A 20,441-nucleotide genomic window follows, 5' to 3' on the forward strand; every position below is an offset into this window, starting at 1 on the left:
CATTTAATCTTCTGAGTAAACCGCCTGGTCATGATGAAAGCCTCTGGTCTACTGCCCAAACACTGGGCTCCTAAGATCTCTGTGGCACTCTCCTCCTAAAATAGGTCCCTAACATTGTGTTGGACTTGGACTACCCTTCAGTCTTTTAGGAACTCCTCACCTCTCTTTGACATTACCATTTGATTTGGGATACGTGGCTCAGCGTTCACACTTCACACACAGTGATCCTGGTCAGATACTGAACCATACCCTTACCCTGGCCAAATGATGGTTCACAGCCTGGGTGCTCTCTCTGATTACATCTCAGGTGTGTGACACACCAATGGCACTCCATCAGCCCCCCCCCACGTGGTCCAGACCCTTTGTGATTAGACGACTCTAGGGATTGGACCTGATGTGCTCCTCAGCCTTCTAGAGGCAGTCAGACTGCTCTTGAACCCTGCAGCCTGCTGTAGTCCAGGTCAAGAAGGTCAGCTCTGCTCTGTGTTTTGACTGGGGTAAAGGGAACCCAGCCAAGGAGCTGGCAATGTAGAGGCTTTCTCTCTGTCCTATATTATTTACCTTCTAATTACTCTGATGGTATTAGTCTGGTATTATGTACATATTCGTATTCATTCCTTTACACTTCTGTGTATAAAGTAGTTGTGAAATTGTTGGATTACTTGTTAGATATTACTGCATGGTCGGAACTAGAAGCACAAGCATTTCACGACACTTACATTAACATCGGCTAACCATGTGTATGTGACAAATAAAATTTGATTTGATTTTGATTTGAACACCGGTACCGCTAACACTGACACAGATAGGCTCTGAAACCTGTTGACCTCTCTGCTCTGTTTGTTGGGAAATCAGACTGTATGTTTCTGTAGATTGGTGTGTGTGAAGGTTTGCCAAGTATGTTATTCCTAATAATGTAATGTATTCTGAGCTGCTCTGAGTGACAGAGCATCCTGGCTCTATAGTGTATGTTTATTGTTGTATGTTGATGACATTTTGAGGGATATTGAAGGGAATTGATGTGGTATTATTCAGCTGGACAGGGTCCTTAGCCCAGTAATGCTCCCAGACCAGCTGGTCCTGTCCGTCAGGACTCTCCCACCCAGAGGGAAGCTGTTCTCCTTTAGTTCAGTCATGTCACAGACTGGAAGCTGATCTTACCCGACCCCTACGCTTCACAATGCCGTACTATATAGATCCGCTTCTGCTTCAACACCTCTTACATAACCGAGTCCTGTAGGTCTAGAGTGTACGCACACTCTCAATGGCGTAGTGTTAGACTCAACCGGACACCCTTAGCACAATGTCCACTCTCATGCCCATGAAAGAAGATAAGAAAGCCTGTCTCTTTCCAATCATCAATGAATTAGAGATGCGGTTCTGTTTTCCCAGCTCTTATATAACCCAGTGCTAAAGGTGTACGGACACGTCACACAATGGCATAGTGTTAGGCACACCAGCCACTCTTAACCTATGTCCACTCTCACAGAAGAAAATAACCCCATCTCTCGCCCTAGGGTACTATAACTGGTACCCTAATCACTAATTAATTATATAACAAGCCATTTAAAGTGGATCTGTCCTCTCCCTCACCGCTAACCCCACAATGCCCACACATGTCCAAGCATCTGTTCCAGTGAGGCCCTGTTTGTTTTGGTGTTTTGTTGCAGGGCTGTGTCCAATAACATTCCACTGCGGTCAAGTGGCTCTCACTCTGACCTGTCCCATGGGTCAGACCCCTGAGTCTCAGTCCAGACCTCCAGAACCAGAGGCCACCCTGGATCACACAGCTCTGTCTGCGCTGGGACTGGGTGGGGCACCCTCTCCCTGGCTGGTCTCTCTGGGAGGAGAGGGGGTGGGGGGGCTGATGGGGTCAGTGCCAGCAGTCTGGGGCTAAATCTGGACCTGGACATCTACAACAAAAGCATTAAAGTCTAGCAGACCAGCCCAGCCTCTATAGTCTGCAAAAGGCATGTGGCACCATATGAAAATCTATTTAAGAGGTGTTATCTATAGGCTTCATGGCCTCTTAAAAGAAATGGTTACAAAGCCAGTGGTATCTTAATGGAAGACTGTGCTGTGTTTATGTCCATGTCTCATTTCCTTTCTTCGTCTGTCAGCAGTGGGAGCACACAAAAAGCCTACATCTCTCCTGTCTGTAACAGCACTGACTGAGGTGCACCATCTGCTCCTGGATATTGTGCTTGTGCTTTTACAGTACTGTAGTGTGTATACTACTATAGGAGTAAAGCTGGCTTCAATCCTACACAGTTTACATTATTGCACCTCTACAGGCCCATAGCCAAAGTAGTGCTTTACTCCTGTCACATGACATGAGCCCTCTGTTCCTCATCATACTGCTTAGACAGACTGAGAGGGCCAATGATGGGGGAGCTAACTGTTGCTTGGCAGGGCAGGTCAAACCGCTGTATCTCTCTGCCCAATAATAATCCTCACGCTCTGTGGCAAGGCAGGAAGACCGAGGAGCTGGAGGGCCTGTGGAATCATGAGGGGTGCGAAGGTGTACATCAAGTTTCCCCAACTGGTGGCCCGCAGGCTGAATTTGAGCAACAAAAAAATATATATATAGTGCCTTCGGAGAGTATTCAGACCCCTTGAATTTTTCCAAATTTTGTTAGGTTACAGCCTTATTTTAAAATGGATTAAAATGTTTTTCCCCTCATCAATCTATACACAATAGCCCATAATGACAAAGCAAAAACAGGTTATTATTTTTGCTAATAAAAAAATAAAATGAATACTGAAATATCATATTTGCATAAGTATTCAGACCCTTTACTCAGTACTTTGTTGAAGCACCTTTGGCAGCTATTATAGCCTTGAGTCTTCTTGGGTATGACGCTACAAGCTTGTCACACCTGTATTTGGGGAGTTTCTCCCATTCTTCTCTGCAGATCCTCTCAAGCTCTGTCAAGTTGGATGGGGAGTGTTGCCGCACAACGATTTTCAGGTCTCTCCAGAGATGTTCGATCGGTTTCATGTCCAGGCTCTGGCTGGGCCACTCAAAGGCATTCAGAGACTTGTCCTGAAGCCACTCTTGCATTGTCTTGGCTGTGTGCTTAGGGTCGTTGTCCTGTTGGAATGTGAACCTTCAACCCAGTCTGAGGTCCTGAGCGCTCTGGAGCAGGTTTTCATCAAGGATCTCTCTGTACTTTGCTCCGTTCATATTTCCCTCGATCCTGACTAGTCTCCCAGTCCCTGCCGCTGAAAAACATCCCCACAGCATGATGCTGCCACCACCATGCTTCACCATAGGGATGGTGCCAGCTTTCCTCCAGACGTGGCGCTTGGCAATCAAATCAAATGTTATTTGTCACGCGTCGAATACAACAGTGAAATGTTTACTTACAAGCCATTAACCAACAATGCCGTTTTAAGAAAATACCTAAAAAATATATTTTAAAAATTCAAAAAGTAAGAGATAAGAATAACAAATAATAATAGTAAAGATTAGCAGTAAATAACAATAGCGGGGCTATATACAGGGGGTACAGTTACAGAGTCAATGTCAATGTGCAGGGGCACTGGTGTCGAGATAGTTGTGGTAATATGTACATGTACAGTAGGTAGAGTTATTAAAGTAACTATGCATAGATAATAACAGAGCAGCGTTCCAGAGGGGGGGTAGCCAAAGACTTCAATCTTGGTTTCATCAGACCAGATAATCTTATTTCTCATGGTCTGAGAGTCTTTAGGTGCCTTTTGGTAAACTCCAAGCGGGCTGTCATGCGTTTTACGGAGAAGTTGCTTCTGTCTGGCCACTTTACAATAAAGGCCTGATTGGTGGAGTGCTGCAGAGATGGTTGTTCTTCTGAAAGGTTCTCCCATCTCCACAGATGGTGACCATCGGGTTCTTGTTCACCTCCCTGACCAAGGCCCTTCTTCCCCGATTGCTCAGTTTGGCCGGGCGGCCAGCTCTAGGAAGAGTCTTGGTGGTTCCTAACTTCTTCTATTAAAGAATGATGGAGGCCTCTGTGTTCTGGGGGACCTTCTTTATTTTTCTATTTCACCTTTATTTAACCAGGTCGGCTAGTTGAGAACAAGTTCTCATTTACAACTGCGACCTGGCCAAGATAAAGCAAAGCAGTGTTACACAGACAACAACACAGAGTTACACATGGAATAAACAATAAACAAGCCAATAACACAATAAACAAGTCAATGACACAGTAGAAAAAAATAATGTATATATACAGTGTGTGCAAAAGGCATGAGGAGGTAGGCAATAAATAGGCCATAGTAGTGAAGAATTACAATTTAGCAGATTAACACTGGAGTGATAAATGAGCAGATGGTGATGTGCAAGTAGAGATACTGGTGTGCAAAAGAGCAGAAAAGTAAATAAAAACAGTATGGGGATGAGGTAGGTAGATTGGGTGGGCTATTTACAGATGGACTATGTACAGCTGCAGCTATCGATCGGTTAGCTGCTCAGATAGCTGATGTTTAAAGTTGGTGAGGGAAATAAAAGTCTCCAGCTTCAGCGATTTTTGCAATTCGTTCCCGTCACTGGCAGCAGAGAACTGGAAGGAAAGGCGGCCAAATGAGGTATTGGCTTTGGGGAGGATTAGTGAGATATACCTGCTGGAACGTGTGCTACGGGTGGGTGTTGTTATCGTGACCAGTGAACTGAGATAAGGCGGAGCTTTACCTAGCATAGACTTATAGATGACCTGGAGCCAGTGGGTCTGGCGACGAATATGTAGCGAGGGCCAGCCGACTAGACCATACAGGTCGCAGTGGTGGGTGGTATAAGGTGATTTGGTAACAAAACGGATGGCACTGTGATAGACTGCATCCAGTTTGAGTAGAGTATTGGAAGCTATTTTGTAGATGACATCGCCGAAGTCGAGGATCGGCAGGATAGTCAGTTTTACGAGGGTATGTTTGGCGGCGTGAGTGAAGGAGGCTTTGTTGCGAAATAGAAAGACGATTCTAGACGATAGGAGACCTTCAATACTGCGGAAATGTTTTGGTACCCTTCCGCAGATCTGTGCCTCACCACAATCCTGTTTCTGAGCTCTACTGACAATTCCTGTGACCTCATGGCTTGATTTTTGCTCTGACATGCACTGTCAACTGTGGGACCTTATATAGACAGGTGTGTGCCTTACCAAATCATGTCCAATGAATAGAATTTTCCACAGGTGGACTCCAATGAAGTTGTAGGAGCATCTCAAGGATGATCAATGGAAACAGGATGCATCTGAGCTCAATTTCAAGTCTCATAGCAAAGGTTCTGAAAACTTTTTTTTCTGTTTTTTTTAATACATTTTCAAAAAAATCTAAAAACCTGTTTTCGCTTTGTCATTATGGGGTATTGTGTGTAGATTGCTGAGGATTTAAAAAATAAATAATTTTAGATTAAGTCTGTAATGTAACAAAATGTGTGTGTGTGTGTGTGTGTGTACTACCGTTCAAAAGTTTGGGGTCACTTAGAAATGTCCTTGTTTTTGAAAGAAATGCACATTTTTTGTCAATTAAAATAACATAGAATTGATCAGAAATACAGGGTAGACATTGTTAATGTTGTAAATTACTATTGTTGCTGGAAATGGCTGATTTTTAATGGAATATCTACATAGTCGTACAGAGGCCCATTATCAGCAACCATCACTCCTGTGTTCCAATGGCATGTTGTGTTAGCAAATCCAAGTTTATCATTTTATAAGGCTAATTGATCATTAGAAAACCCTTTTGCAATTATGTTAGCACAGCTGAAAACTGTTCTGATTTAAAGAGGCAATAAAACTGGCCTTTAGACTAGTTGAGTATCTGGAGCGTCAGCATTTGTGGGTTCGATTACATGCTCAAAATGACGGGAAACTTTCTTCTGAAACTTTCTTCTGAAACTCGTCAGTCTATTCTTGTTCTGAGAAATGAAGGCTATTCCATGCAAGAAATTGCCAAGAAACTGAAGATCTCGTACAACGCTGTGTACTACTCCCTTCACAGAACAACGCAAACTGTCTCTAACCAGAATAGGAAGAGGAGTGGGAGGCCCCGGTGCACAACTGAGCAAGAGGACAAATACATTAGAGTGTCTAGTTTGAGAAACAGATGCCTCACAAGTCCTCAAATGTCCTTCTTTTTCATTGTTGCAAGTAAAAAAACACCAGGAAATCAACTTCAAGTGATTTAATTTTGGAAATCTGTTCCGAAGTATTACCACGCATAGACACGTGATCAAATACAAATGTAAACAAGGTTTGAAATGGTTATGTTTTAGTCAAATATTATCTGTTTGGCCTTCTTGCGGTCAATTTGCAGCCTACAACTTATTTATAATTATGTTCCGGCTCCCCGACCATCCACTCAAGAACAAATCATCCCGCGGCTGAGTCTAGTTGATCCCTGGTGTACATGCTCCCCCTCCCACCTCCAAAAGTTCCAGGAAGTTTTCCTGAAATCCTCCAGTGCTCATTCCATCCTAAATGTCAGCAAGCCTCTGTGTCTTTTCTGTAAACACAGCTGTAGGGGTTGACGGATCAGAAGCCTCCCTTTTCTGTCCCTCCCCTGGCCTTGTGTGTCCTGGTCCCATGGTTTCTCACCAGCTGGAGAATGGTCTTTGAGTATGAGCGACCACCTTTTGTATCTGTTTCTGTCTGTGCTGCCACTAACATTGACCCTCAGCTGAGGATAAAACATTATTAACACTCACAGTCTAAAATGGATACCAATCCTGATTTAAAAAGCTGTATAACCTGAAAATAACCCATCATTCCCTCGCCCTCTCTCTCTATCTGTCGGTGTAGATGGAGACAGAGCCTGTGATGGCCTCAGAGCCAGTGTTTGCAGTGGAGCCCTCGGTGCAGGTGGCATGCTGTCAGGCCCCGGCTACTGTACCCAACGGCTCTTCTGCAGCTCGGGCCAAAGTCGAAGAACGCTCCGGAAAACTGACTGCAGAACAGCTGGCCGCCATCGACGACGAGGAGCTCCTGGATAAAATGGTACCTCCCCCTCCCCCATATCACACATGCTTACAGTCCTCAAATCCTCAAACGTAAATGTGTTGCAATGTGGTGTTGTTGTTTTTGTGTATTAGTGAAGAGTTTAATCTGATCTGCTGAGAGAACTTATATTTGGGAAAGTCATACCTTTACATTTCAGTGTGTGTCTGTGGGTCTGTGTGTGTACACTACACTCTGTGTGAGTGTGCTGTGTGTATTTGGAGCTATATGACTGAGTTTGTCTGAAGACCGACCCCTCTCATTCCTTCCGTCTGTCCTGTTCTTTCCGACAGCTGGATGAGTCCAGGGACTTTGAGGAGAGGAAGATGATCCGACAAGCCATGAGAGATCTGCGTAAGAGGAAGAGAGGTGAGAGACCACAGCCAGACTAACCAACCTCGTGTCCCTTCCCTCTCTCCAACCTCTAACACCTTTCCATTTTTCACTCTCTGTACTTACTTGACCACTCTATACCTCAACCTCATTTCTTTATTCACCTCCTTTTTTTTCTTCCTTATCCATCTCTGTGTTATTTTCCCCCTCTGGTTTCATATTTGTAGCTGTTGTCTTTTCTCCATCGTTGTCTTATTTTAGTTATGATATTAACTGCTGGGTCTTTCTGCTGGTAGTTTGACCTTCATCAAATCTAGTCTGCATTATGTACCTGCCTCATCTCTCGCCATTTTCCATCCTTATTTTCTGATCTTATTTTCACGTTCTCCCATCCTGCTCTCAGAGGCCGTACTGGGATGTACACAGGAGGAAATAGGTAGGAACATCCTGTGTGTTTGCGGACTATGTTAATACAGTATATGCATCCGTGTTAGTCATTTATCAATGTCCCACTTGGCTGTATCCCCTCATTGTTAACCATACTGTCCCACCAGTGCTGTTTCGAGCTTGTCACTTGAGTTTTCTCAATGATACACATTGATCATGAACTGACCAGCAGCAACCATGAACATGCGGAACCTGTATGGTGGACGATGAGGGAACGCATGAGTCTTCATGTTTTCTGTAGATGTTGGAGTGACTACCCAGCACTCACTACAGTGCCATATGTGATCTATCAGGATGATGCGGGACTTTATGATTCACTCACTGTCTTAGGGCAAACACACCTCATGTTGTTCCACATATGGATGGCTGGGTGCAAAGTGCTGACTGTTTGTTGAGACTCCAGACAGGACTCGGAACTCTGTATCAGAGACGTTTCCATGGGCTTAGTAGCTAGCCACCCAGTTCATCCCTGTATTACCCTTAACCCTAGCCAATCTGTTGAAACAGTAAGTGAGAGACCGGAGGTATTTAGTTCCATTATAATGAGCGCTTAACTGTGTCTCTGGGGATTAGGAAGGTATATGGACAGGTAAGACTGCTAGAGCTCCCAGGCATCGGGTAACAGTAGTGTTGGACAGTGTTCAATAGCCTTTCTATGCCAGTGTCTCACTGGTCTGACGTGACGTTCAGGGTCTCTGTTTGCACTCTTTGATGTTTGTTCAGCACATGCCCCACCACAGCACAGCCTGGGGTTGCTTCTGTTTGTCTTTCACCTGTGGGTGGCTGTTTGTGTTCCAAGGCATTTGATGGTGCTTTGGAAAGAATCTTGAAATGTACCGCCGCAAACATTCAACCCATGTTTAGTTTGGCTTTGTAGCAGATGAGATGCTGTCAACTTGTTGAGTGCCTCTTCTCCCTCTTTTTCCACTGACCTTTTCCTCCTGCCATCCCTCCTCTCCTCTATCTCAGACCAGAGAGAAAAGGAGAGAGAGGTTCGTCTTGTGGAGCTTCGGCAGCAGAGAGAAGAGCGCGCTCAGAAGGGTCGTACGGGAGGAGGAGGAGCTGAAGAGGTCGTGATGAGGAAGGTGGAGAAGTCAGCTGATGGCTCCACCCTCAGCCAAGTCACCAAGACAAACCACTTCGCCCAGTCTGGTAGGCCAATCATACACCATGTCTTAGGCTGACAACATGGCTGATACATTTGGGCAGTACACTAGCTCGTGCATGATCTTCCCAGGTCAGTTGAAATGGTTCTAATGTGTGTGTTTGTGTGTCTAGGGGATGGCAGCAGGACAGCTCACAGCACCATCATGGAGGCCAGTTATGTGAAGAAAACAGACAGTGAGTCATCAATGCATCTTCCTCCTCATTTAAATCATCATCATCATTTGATTGCTATCTGTTCTCATCCATATATGGTGTTGTGTGATCTCACCACCACCACCTCCCTGTGTTCTCTAGTGGGGACAGTCCAGTCGAAGTCCTACAGCTACTCGTCTACCTCTTCCAGCTCCGCCAGGAAAGTGGGCAGGTGAGAACTGAACCCATATAATACTGTGCTGTATTGAATTCTGTCCCTAAACCCTCCTCCTCTGCAACCCCTATAGGATTAACGGACATTGTGTTGAACTGTAATTTACCCCTTCTCTATTTTCCTCCATCAGTGTGTTTGACCGTGAGGATGACTCGGCGTCCCGTGCTGCGGAGCGCCGGCAGGCAGAGAAGCGTAAGGAGCTGATGAGAGCCCAGAGTCTGCCCAAGACGTCCGCCGCACAGTCCCGCAAAGCCATGATCGAGAAGTTGGAGAAGGAGAGCGGAGGGTAAGGATAGAAAGAACTGAGAATAGCAAAGAATGAGAAGAGTTTAAACAGGTCTATACTAACATAAACCAATCCCCCTTCTTCAGTCCAGGGAATAAAGCGGTTGCCAAGGTGAACATGGTCCAGCGCTCCGCTAGCTGTGTGGTGCCCAATGCCAACTCCATCAAACAGATGCTGCTGGACTGGTGCCGTGCCAAGACACGCTCATACGAGGTGAGTCAACCCACCATGGCACTATGCTGAGTGTCCAGTCTCCTTAAAGATCTGAGGCATTCACACTTCACACTAGCTCATCCTGCTATGAGGCTTAGGCCTTTATATAACCCCTCTACTGCAATCAAAACCTGCCACCATGTCTTCTCTGTCAGCAATGCTGTGTTCTCTCACATACTCTTGAGTCTAGTCTATGAGGTGACTAATGACATTTGGAAGTATTGGTTAATGCTTTGTGATTGAATATAGTATTCCTCTCCTCTTCTTCTTCTTTCCTCCTGCAGAATGTGGACATCCAGAACTTCTCGTCCAGTTGGAGTGATGGCATGGCGTTCTGTGCCCTGGTCCATAACTTCTTCCCAGAGGCCTTTGACTACTCCTCTCTCACCGCTGCCAACCGCAGACACAACTTTGAGGTGGCCTTCAGCACTGCAGAGTGAGTACACACATACACTTGTAAACTGTACATCATGTGTGCGCTCATAGACGTACTGAATGTGATGAAGTATGACATGCAGCCAGAACTTCAGCCCTGGGTTAAATGGAAGCTTCACTCTTGGAGTTGTTCCATGGCCATTTACAGCAGAATGGACCAGGGTCTGAGTGAACCATCCTCCGTCCCAAAGACCATCAATCGCCTGACCACCCCAAGGTTCTGTAAGTGGGAAATTAGATCCACTGTAGCTGTCTAGCCAAACCCCCCCCCCCCCCCCAATTGAACTCAAAATCCGTCAAACATCTTGAGAACCAGAACTTCCCTCGCCTTTCTCTGCCCCAGACCCCCACACTCCTCTTTCTCTGCCCCAGACCCCCACACTCCTCTTTCTCTGAACAGATATGATCCCTCTATTGGGTATGTTTGTTTGACCTCTGTAAAATCAACACTGAGCTGCCAGTCTATGGATTCCTCAGGCTCAGCAGGACAGGACCTCTGGGTTCTCACCATCATCTCTTAGCCTTAATACCACCTAACTACCACCTAACTACCCATTCATGTACAGTAAGAATGCCTGCCTGAGGAAGGAAAAGAATGTGAATCCACAGGATACAGCCTTTGGATTCAGCTATTGGACTCAACTCACTGTTTCCAGAGGCCCTACAGTAAGAGGGTTGGGGTGGGCCTGGGCCCAGTGCTCTTTTGTTTTATCCCTCGTCTCTCTCATGTCTGTACTGTCAGCTCCTGGATCTGTTACCACTACTACTATCTCCTGTACCTTTAAACCTCCACTCTCCATCCACTCTCTCCTCTCAGAGACGTTCTCCTCAGTAACCGCTGTGTGATGTGACCCTCCATCCACCAACTCTGATCTAAACCAGGAAACTCCTGAGACTGACCCCTCCCCAAACAACAACCACCAGGTTACTACAGTACAGGAAGAGCACTCGAGTAACTTCCTCCCAGACCCCTCTCCTTCCCTCTCTCCTTTAATCTGTCCCTCTCCTCCTCCTCCTCCTCTTCCTCACTCCACCTCTGTCATCTCCTCTTTTGATGAGGTCATGTACTGCCGACCTCTGTCCTGTCACCCACCAGTGTCTGCTGTGTTCACCTGTCCTTAGAGCCACTGTGATGATGCTGCTCATGACGAGGACCATGATGACGTTAACCCCCGGATTGTCAAACACGTTTTCCTCCTAGCTAGACCTCCAACCCCCTCTTTGCCACTGTGCTGCACTGTCACTCCCTTACCAACCTCACCCCCCCGCCACTGTGCCTCATCTGGAACCCTCTCTCACACCCCTCCAACACAAACACACCACCCTGTGCACCACCAGTGTGCTTCTCTTCTAGGTTCACCCTGTGGTCCATGTCTTTATGTCAGTGTAGGATTCTTCTTGTTTTTTCCTTGTCTCTTGTTTTTGTACTGGACAAAACAAAGCCAATGTTCTACCGTTGATGTCTCTATAACCCCATGCCCAAGTCTTTTGTCTCAGTGCACAGAAAAATAGAACAAAACAAACAAAAAGGCAAAATGGACGTCGCCTGACGCTTCATTTGCCATTTTGTTGTGTCTGCGTGTGTGCACATATGTGTCATGTTGTTCATGAAGCATGTCAACTCATGGATATGTTTGTCAACACAGGGAATGTAATGTTATGGTGTGTTTTTGTGTCTTCTCTCTCCCTCTCTCCACACCCTGGCTATTCCTCTCATTTGGCTGCTCACTGCTCACTCTCTCATCCTCCTTCCTTCTGTCTCCCTCACTTTACTTCTACCTGTTCACTTTTCATATATCTGTATTTTCTCTATTTTCGGCTTTCCTCCCTCTTCTCTTTCTCTCCCCCTCCCTCGCCCCCCCTCTCTCCCCCTGCTCCCTCTCCGGGGTGCGGGTGCAGGAAGCTGGCTGACTGTCCCGAGCTGTTGGACGTAGAGGACATGGTGCGGATGCGTGAGCCAGATTGGAAGTGTGTGTACACGTACCTGCAGGAGTTCTACAGGGGCCTGGTGACCAAGGGCCTGGTTAAAACCAAAAACTCCTCCTAGAGTCACACCCCTAGGACCCCAAATGCACTCATGGTGAGAGAGGGAACAGGCCCACGGAGGAACCTCACGCTGGTGCTGGGGGTTTATGGGGTGGGATTGGTGTGAGTGGGAGATTCTCAATTTAGGGAAAGTCTATACTCTACTTGTGTCCTCCGTCCTCTTCTCCGCCATGACCCAGAAACCAATAAGTGGTCGCCATATGTAGGATAATTCATTAATTGGTTAACTGAAGAGTTTCCTCATCTCCTAGATTGCCTCATCCAGCGGAGGATACCAGAGTTTTCCCTCAAACCCTTGAATCAGCTGTTGTTTACTCTGAGAATAAAAACATACACACATTTGAAACAATACGCTACTTATACATTTATCCATAAAATGTCTAGCACAACTAGCTAAATGTATTTTTACCACTTTACACATGACATTTGCCTGATGACCAGCTAGTTGCGAAGGAGAGTCTTATTTCATACATGAGCATTTGTTTCCACGTTTCCTCTCCTCGATGACTCCTATCCTCGATTACCACTGACCTTTTTCAAAAGGAGGCGAGGAGAGGACAGAGAAGAGGACGTGAGGAATTGAACAAATCCAATTGAGATTCTCCCAGTGTGTGACTGTGGGTGTAGGAGTGCATGTTGTCGGGGGGGCAGGATCAACAACAGTGCCACCAGTTCCATCATATTGTGATGGTGAAGTCAGACAGGAGAAGAGTGAGCCATCCATTAATACAATCAAGATCATTATCCTGCAGGAAGTCATATGAAGTTGTAGGAAGCGTACTCTTAGTGTAGGTCAGAGCTCAGTTTTCTCCGCCCTGTGAGCCAGTGCTGGGGTCCAGAGGCCCAAACATGGACTGTGAGTGTGTGACTGCAGTCAGAGCCAGGTTCCAGGCTCCAGCCAGGCAGAGGGCCAGCCATCAGCACACCCCATCTGCAGCTCCACACTTTAAAAGGAGCTGCCGCAACACAACACTGGAGTGGAAACAGAGATTGGAAACAAAGTGGAGAGGAAAAATAAATGTCAGACCTGTGCTGTGTGAAGCATGTGTATCATCTCCCCTCATTTAGTGACTTCAGAATTACTGATGTTTTTCTACTTGAAGTGTATAAAGCCCGGTCAGTTTATATCAGCCATCCCTGAATGACATAAATAGACTTATCTCCTTAGTATCGAACACAACAAAGAAAAACTTCATACAGAGTTTTACAGGGTTGACATTTGTGTTTGTCTTTGAAGGGCTAGGTTACTATCTGCTGGTATAGTAGCTGTGCTCTCTCTGACTCCCTCCCACCTTGCAGCTGTTTCCCAGAGCTCTCCCTCTCCTCCTGCTCTGCGCTCCTGGTTGGGCAGCTCACACTGCCATACTGTTGTCTTTGTCAGTCAACTACAGTACTTTTAGGATTTAGTAGTCAAGTGTGCCTCCATGTGGTTATATGCATGCATTGCACATAGATTATTTGGTTTACCAAATGGCAGAATATGTTTGGAACAAATACTTTGTAGTGTCTCCCTCTTGCCTGGTTAGGTTGGGTGGATAAAAAAGCTTTTGTGAGAGCGGTGTTTGTGGAGAGTGTCATATTTTATCCTTACCATCACTCTGTTCATCTCTCTCTTTCGCCATCTCCCCACCTTTCCCTTTCTCCATCTCACCATCTCTCCATCTCCGTTCCTTAGGGAATGTGCCAACTGCATGCCCCTACTGGAAGTGGAGGACATGATGATCATGGGGAGGAAGCCTGACTCCAAGTGTGTGTTCACCTACGTGCAGTCACTGGTCAACCACCTGCGCAGGCACGAGATGAATCTCGCCAAGGCCTTTGCCAAACTCCAGGCCACCGACTTCTGATCTGCCCCTGAGCTCACAGTGTGTCCTCTCCCATCACACCACTATACTGTACCCCTCCTGTCCTCCTAAGCCCTGTCCCTCAACACCACCCCTGTCCCAACAGGCTGACAGCAGCCCAGACTCTGAGTGAGGGGTGTTACTGATTTGCACATCTCTGATGGCCAACGACAGAAGAGTGTTTGTGTAGAAGTGTCTATCTCTGATGATTATCTTTGTTGACAGTGGTGGCATGTCAGACAGAAATTCCCCTCCTCTGGACACACATCTATTCATGCTTTGGAAGTCCTAGGTTTATGGCACCAACAAAACCCTGCATGAAATGAACATGAGAAAAATATGCATTTTATTGTACTCACTCACCTTAATGCCTACATTTTTTTTTCTGTGACAATTGTAAGATGTTACTCAAGCTGTTGGTGATGATGAAGAAAAATAATATGCATCTGTTTTATATTCCTTCAGTCCCCACTCTGGTTCTGTTTAAGGTGTTAACAAATCTGCTTGCTTTTTAAAACACATCTACTTGAATTGTTTTAAATAGTCCTTATTCCTATTTTGTTGTTAATAATTATCATTATTACTATTTAAGTTTATTCATAAGCACTGGTATGGAGGGATGTTATTCAGTCATTGTGTTATATAGTAGTTAGCATTATGACATTGGTGGATCTGTTTGTACAGCCCTATGCTGAGTAAGAACCATATCTGAATCTACAAACCCAGATGACGTTAAAGCCAGACTAGGTTGTAATAGCCATTTTCTAATACTGAAATGTTATGAAAGTAGTTGTGTAACTATAATTAATTGTGTATTTACACCACTCATATTTACATCATTTTGGTCAGAGTGGAGAAACACCCGTGTTGAAAAGTAGGTTCCCAAGTGCTTCTCAAACAGGTAAAATCACACATTGGTGTTGTTTCTAGATTATCATGTCTTTATTTCAGCTTTTCTCCCTGTCCTTACCTCAGTTTGTTACATTGGGTCATCAAAAGAATCAGCATAGGGTTGTCACATTCATGTTTGAGATGCCAGCAAGAATAAGGCTGACCTCAACGATTTCCCTTCAAAATAAAAGTCCAGCAATGAAGATGGTAGAAAAATAATACAAATGGTCGAAACTCGTAACATTTTATTAGGACATTTTCTTTCCTAATAACATTTTTTTATTTTGTTTAACAATATATAAAAAAAGGAAAATAGTTTCCCAACGCCCATACGATCAGACTGAGCATTCCAATGGCCAAAATAGGCGCAGGGAAATAAATGATAAAAAATATTTTTGAGTTATTTTCTTTAAATAAACACACAGACTGATTTATTAGACAGAGTAATGATTTAAAAATACAATTAAAAAGACTGCATGGGGGCTTTAAGGGCCACAAAATTAGCAGCGATAACTGGGGTGTAAACTCTGTGGATTTGGAAACTAGAAGTGCTCTTGAGTAGAATGGACACCCCTTTTACTGTGGCACAATGTACAGAACATTTTGTACAGTCCAATAAATTATAGAACATACACAAAAAAACATTCTTGACCATTTACGCCTGAAAAAAAAAGACATATCATAGAAATAATTTAAATAATTATTTGTTTGATAATGTATAAAATATATTGATAATTGTGCACATTTTCCATAATTTTCTCCCTAATTATTAATATACAAAGTATACAGGACAGGACTCAAAATCCGTGACCTGGAAGTGCTTAGTTATTTTTGCCAGCTTCACAATGGTGTCACATTCACACTGCCAGCACCATATGCTTTGAAGTTTTGTTTCATGAGTGTTTCTTTTCTATGAATCAAACCTATAGCCAGAACAAAGTTTATGGTAATGTAATTATTTGATTGAATATGAAAGGTTTGTTGGCGAGGCCAACTTCTCTTCTCTACATCCTTTGGCCCAATGAAGGCTGGCTTTCAGCTCAGTCGATTCTATGACCGATGAACAGGAGAGTATTACTGATAAAGGCTAAATGTACTTTATTTCCAATGTATATTTTCTGAACTTAAGTGAAGAAAAAAAATATATATATTCCATTATATATTATGATTTATTTATCAAGAATTGTAATACTTTTCAGTTAGATTTAGAACTGGTTTTGATGTAATTAACTGCTTTGTTATCTGTAATTGAGACTTGAGAAAGTTACACTTTTTCGATATTCCGCTCCTGCCAATTTGGCAACCAGAGAGAGCTTTCTCAAACTAGTGAATCCTGTACTGTACATGCAGTGCATTCAGAAAGTATTCAGACCCCTTCACTTTTCCCACATTTTGTTATTTTACAGCCTTATTCTAAAATTGATTAAATAAATACAAATCCTCAGCAATCTACACACAATACCCCATAATGACAAAGCGAAAACAGATTGGTAGAAATTTTAGCAAATGTATAAAAAGAAGAAACATAAGTATTCAGATCTTTTGCTATGAGACTCGAAATTGAGCTCAGGTGCATCCTGTTTCCATTGATCATCCTTGAAATGTCAGGATCGAGGGAAAGATGAACTGAGCAAAGTACAAAGAGATCCTTGATGAAAACCTGCTCCAGAGCGCTCAGGACCTCAGACTAGGGCGAAGGTTCACCTTCCAACAGGACAACAACCCTAAGCACACAGCCAAGACAACGCAGGAGTGGCTTCGGGACAAGTCTCTGAATGAGTGGCCCAGCCAGAGCCCAGACTTGAACCCAGTCAAACATCTCTGGAGAGACCTGAAAATAGCTGTGCAGCGATTCTCCCCATCCAACCTGACAGAGCTTGAGCGGATCTGCAGAGAAGAATGGGAGAAACTCCCCAAATACAGGTGTGTTATGCTTGTAGCGTCATACCCAAGAAGACTCAAGGCTGTAATCGCTGCCAAAGGTGCTTCAACAAAGTACTGAGTAAAGGGTCTGAATAAATTTGCAGAAATTTCTATAAACCTGTTTTTGCTTTGTCATTATGGGGTATTGTGTGTAGATTTCATATATTTTAGAATAAGGGTGTAACGTAACAAAATGTGAATGCACTGTACATGCTTGGACACATTGTTATAATTCCTTGTTTTTGTAGAAGAGTACTGGCCACCCCTCAGAGCCTGGTTCCTCTCTAGGTTTCTTCCGAGGTTCCTGCCTTTCAAGGGAGTTTTTCCTAGCCACTGTGCTTCTACATCTGCATTGCTTGCTATTTGGGGTTTTAGGCTGGGATTCTGTATAAGATCTGTGTGACATCTGCTGATGTAAAAAGGGCTTTATAAATTCATTTGTACTCCACAATTAAATGTAAATTAACAATTAAAACCAATTTAAGACAAAATATTTGTTGTTGATTGTTTGTCTTTAAATTGTCTGTTACTGTAAACATTTTTCTTTTACAACTATTTGTCATCCCCTTCACTTTAATCCCCTTGTGCCTAAGCCCCACACACCAGGACACGTTACATCAGCCCCAAGCCAATCAGGAGATTTTACAGCTAGAGGCGTCATTCAGTTCCACAGTGTACAGGAAATCATTTTACACACGAGATCAGCAGAGAGACCCCATACTTGACACTTTGTGGTAAACCAACACATCACCAGAAATAAATGGACAAACAGCAGAAAAAAATGTACATGCAATTTTAGTGTGAACTTCAAAACCTTTGCTGATGCTACAGAGACTGTTCCCCCAAGTGCAAATCCAGGACCTGCTTGTCATTCTGATCCAAAACATTTCTGTTATGAGATGCAGAAACAAACTGGTCTTGGACCAGACCTGGGGGAGAGTAGCCCTGTCTGTCCAGGTCCACACTCCTCTTTACTGCTGTGAGGGTTATAGGTCAGAGTGTTTGGCCTCTCCGTCAGACTCTGAGGAAGCGTTGTCTGTGGGGGCTGAGGGGGAGGACTGGGACTTGGGGGTGCCTTTGAAGGGGCTGTTCTTGGCGGGGGAGAAGCAGAACTCCACTGGGACCTCATCCTCAGGCTGAGCCTTCTTGTAGAAGCCCAACTTCTCCAGCAGATCGCTGATCTCAGAGCAGGCCATGTCAGACAGGGCGATGCACTGAACAGGGCAGTCATACAGGTGAGACGCATATCCTCACAAGAACTCTCTATACCCTATTCTTTCACAAGATATATCATTGCACAAATAGGGTTTTCATACAATTTCTGTGCAATAGTAGGCCCACCCTTTACATGCTTGCATCTCTATGACAAATATTTTATTAACCATTATAACTCACTAGTGAGAACCTACAAACAGCACAGAAAAGTATTAACACCAGAGATGTGATAAAGATACAGTAAAACTTCAGGGTGTTTCAGCAGCTCACTTATGTCCAGCTCTTCGTAGTAGTGGTTAAGGAGGACAAGCTCAGGTTCGGCCCCAGGGATGTGCTACATTACCAGGTTATGGCTGGGGTGGCATGGGTCAGGGGTCACAAACATAAAAAGAAGGCAAACAGGGAAATGCAATGCCCGTGGACAGGCTTCTGACACCCCAGTCCAGAACAACTTCCTTCACGCCCTAGTGCCCTGCCTGCTGTCTTGTCAGACTAGCTATACTGAGCAAAACTATTAACGCAGCATGTAAAGTGTTGATCCCATGTGTCACGAACCGGCTCAAGGCCCGTAACAAAAGGGAGACAACGTGGAGATAAGGAGTAACAAAATATATTTATTAAATAAAGTAACCTAAATGCAATTAACAATGGTGTGTGTAATCAGTAGTGTAAGTGAGTGTTTTGGCATGCATGAATGTGATAATGCGGTGTGTTGAAAGGTGCTAAAGCAAACAACCAAAAAGTCACAAAAAGCCACAACAAAATCTATCAAGGTGTCTGCATGGAGAGAGTCTCCTCCATGAATGGGGAAGTGGTGTATTTATCCTGGGAGACACCGGGCCCAGGTGTTTGCCATGTATCTGACGACCCTCCCAACTCCGCCCACCGACATCCTAATAAGGAAACAAGAACAGAGAGAATACAGCAGACAGAGTGGGAGGGTCGTCACACATGTTTCATGAGCTGAATATATATAAGATCCCAGAATGTTCCATGCACACACAAAGCTTATTTCGCTCAAAAGTTGTGCACAAATTGGTTTACCTCCATGCTAGTGAGCATTTCTCATTTGCCAAGATATTCCATCCACGTGACAGGTGTGGCATATCATTAAGCTGCATGTTCATTACACAGGTGCACCTTGTGTTAGGGACAATAAAAAGCCACTCTAAAATGTGCAGTTGCCACAGATGTCTCAAGTTTTGAGGTAGCATGCAATTGGAATGCTGACTGCAGGAATGTCCACCAGAGCTACTGCCAGATAATTTAATGTTTATTTCTCTACCATAAGCTGCCTCCAATGTCGTTATAGAGAATTTGGCAGTACGTCCAACCGGCTTCACAACCGCATACCACATGTAACCACGCCAGCCCAGGATCCACATCCAGCTTCTTCACCTGCGGGATCATCTGAGACCACCCACCCGGATAGCTGATGAAACTGTGGGTTTGCACAAGTGAAGAATTTTTGCACTAACTGTCAGAAACCGTCTCAGGGAAGCTCATCTGCGTGCTCGTCGCCCACACCAGTGTCTTGACCTGACTGCAGTTCGGTATCGTAACTGACTTCAGTGGGCAAATTCTCCCCTTCGATGGCCACTGGCACGCTGGAGAAGTGTGTTTTTCACGGATGAATCCCAGTTTCAACTGTACAGGGCAGATGTCAGACAGCGTGTATGGCATTGTGTGGGCGAGTGGTTTGCTGATGTCAACGTTGTGAACAGAGTGCCCATAGTGGCAGTGGGGTTATGGAATGGGCAGGCATAAGCTATGGCCAACGAACACAATTGCATTTTATCAATGGCAATTTGAATGCAAAGAGATACCGTGATGAGATCCCGAGGCCCATTGTTTTGCCATTCATCCGCCGCCCTCACCTCATGTTTCAGCATGATAACACACAGCCCCATGTTGTACACAATTCCTGGAAGATGAAAATGTACCAGTTCTTCCATGGCCTGCATACTCACCAGACATGTCACTCATTGGGCACGTTTGGGACGCTCTAGATTAACGTGTACGACAGCGTGTTCCAGTTCCCACCAATATCCAGCAACTATCCACAGCCATTGAAGAGGTGTGGGACAACATTCCACAGGCCACAATCAACAGCCTGATCAACTCTATGAGAAGGAGATGTGTCACACTGCATGAGGCAAATGATGGTCACACCAGATACTGACTGGTTTTCAGATCCACGCTCCTACCTTTTTTTAAGCTATCTTTGACCAACAGATGCATTTTTGCATTCCCAGTCATGTGAAATCCATAGATTAGGGCCTAATGAATGTATTTTATTTGGC

At 44.6% G+C, this 20,441-nt stretch overlaps 1 protein-coding gene across 3 annotated transcripts in view; it reads left to right on the plus strand.

Moving 5' to 3' along the window:
* Window positions 1-14,640, plus strand: part of LOC120023884 (smoothelin-like) — an 87,030-nt gene extending 72,390 nt beyond the window's left edge. For 2 of the 3 annotated variants that reach the window (XM_038968018.1, XM_038968145.1), the window contains 11 exons: window positions 6,777-6,971; window positions 7,265-7,340; window positions 7,708-7,740; window positions 8,721-8,903; window positions 9,030-9,092; window positions 9,213-9,282; window positions 9,416-9,571; window positions 9,658-9,784; window positions 10,069-10,220; window positions 12,119-12,299; window positions 13,941-14,640. In XM_038968018.1, the coding sequence (XP_038823946.1) occupies window positions 6,777-6,971; window positions 7,265-7,340; window positions 7,708-7,740; window positions 8,721-8,903; window positions 9,030-9,092; window positions 9,213-9,282; window positions 9,416-9,571; window positions 9,658-9,784; window positions 10,069-10,220; window positions 12,119-12,266 (1,203 nt within the window). In that variant the 3' untranslated portion in view covers window positions 12,267-12,299; window positions 13,941-14,640. The remainder of the gene's footprint in view (window positions 1-6,776; window positions 6,972-7,264; window positions 7,341-7,707; window positions 7,741-8,720; window positions 8,904-9,029; window positions 9,093-9,212; window positions 9,283-9,415; window positions 9,572-9,657; window positions 9,785-10,068; window positions 10,221-12,118; window positions 12,300-13,940) is intronic. The other variant, XM_038968078.1, reaches the window with a different exon arrangement.
* Window positions 14,641-20,441: the final 5,801 nt, after the last annotated feature.

This window comes from Salvelinus namaycush, chromosome 1, assembly GCF_016432855.1.
Source record: "Salvelinus namaycush isolate Seneca chromosome 1, SaNama_1.0, whole genome shotgun sequence".
NCBI classification, from domain to species: Eukaryota; Metazoa; Chordata; class Actinopteri; order Salmoniformes; family Salmonidae; genus Salvelinus; species Salvelinus namaycush.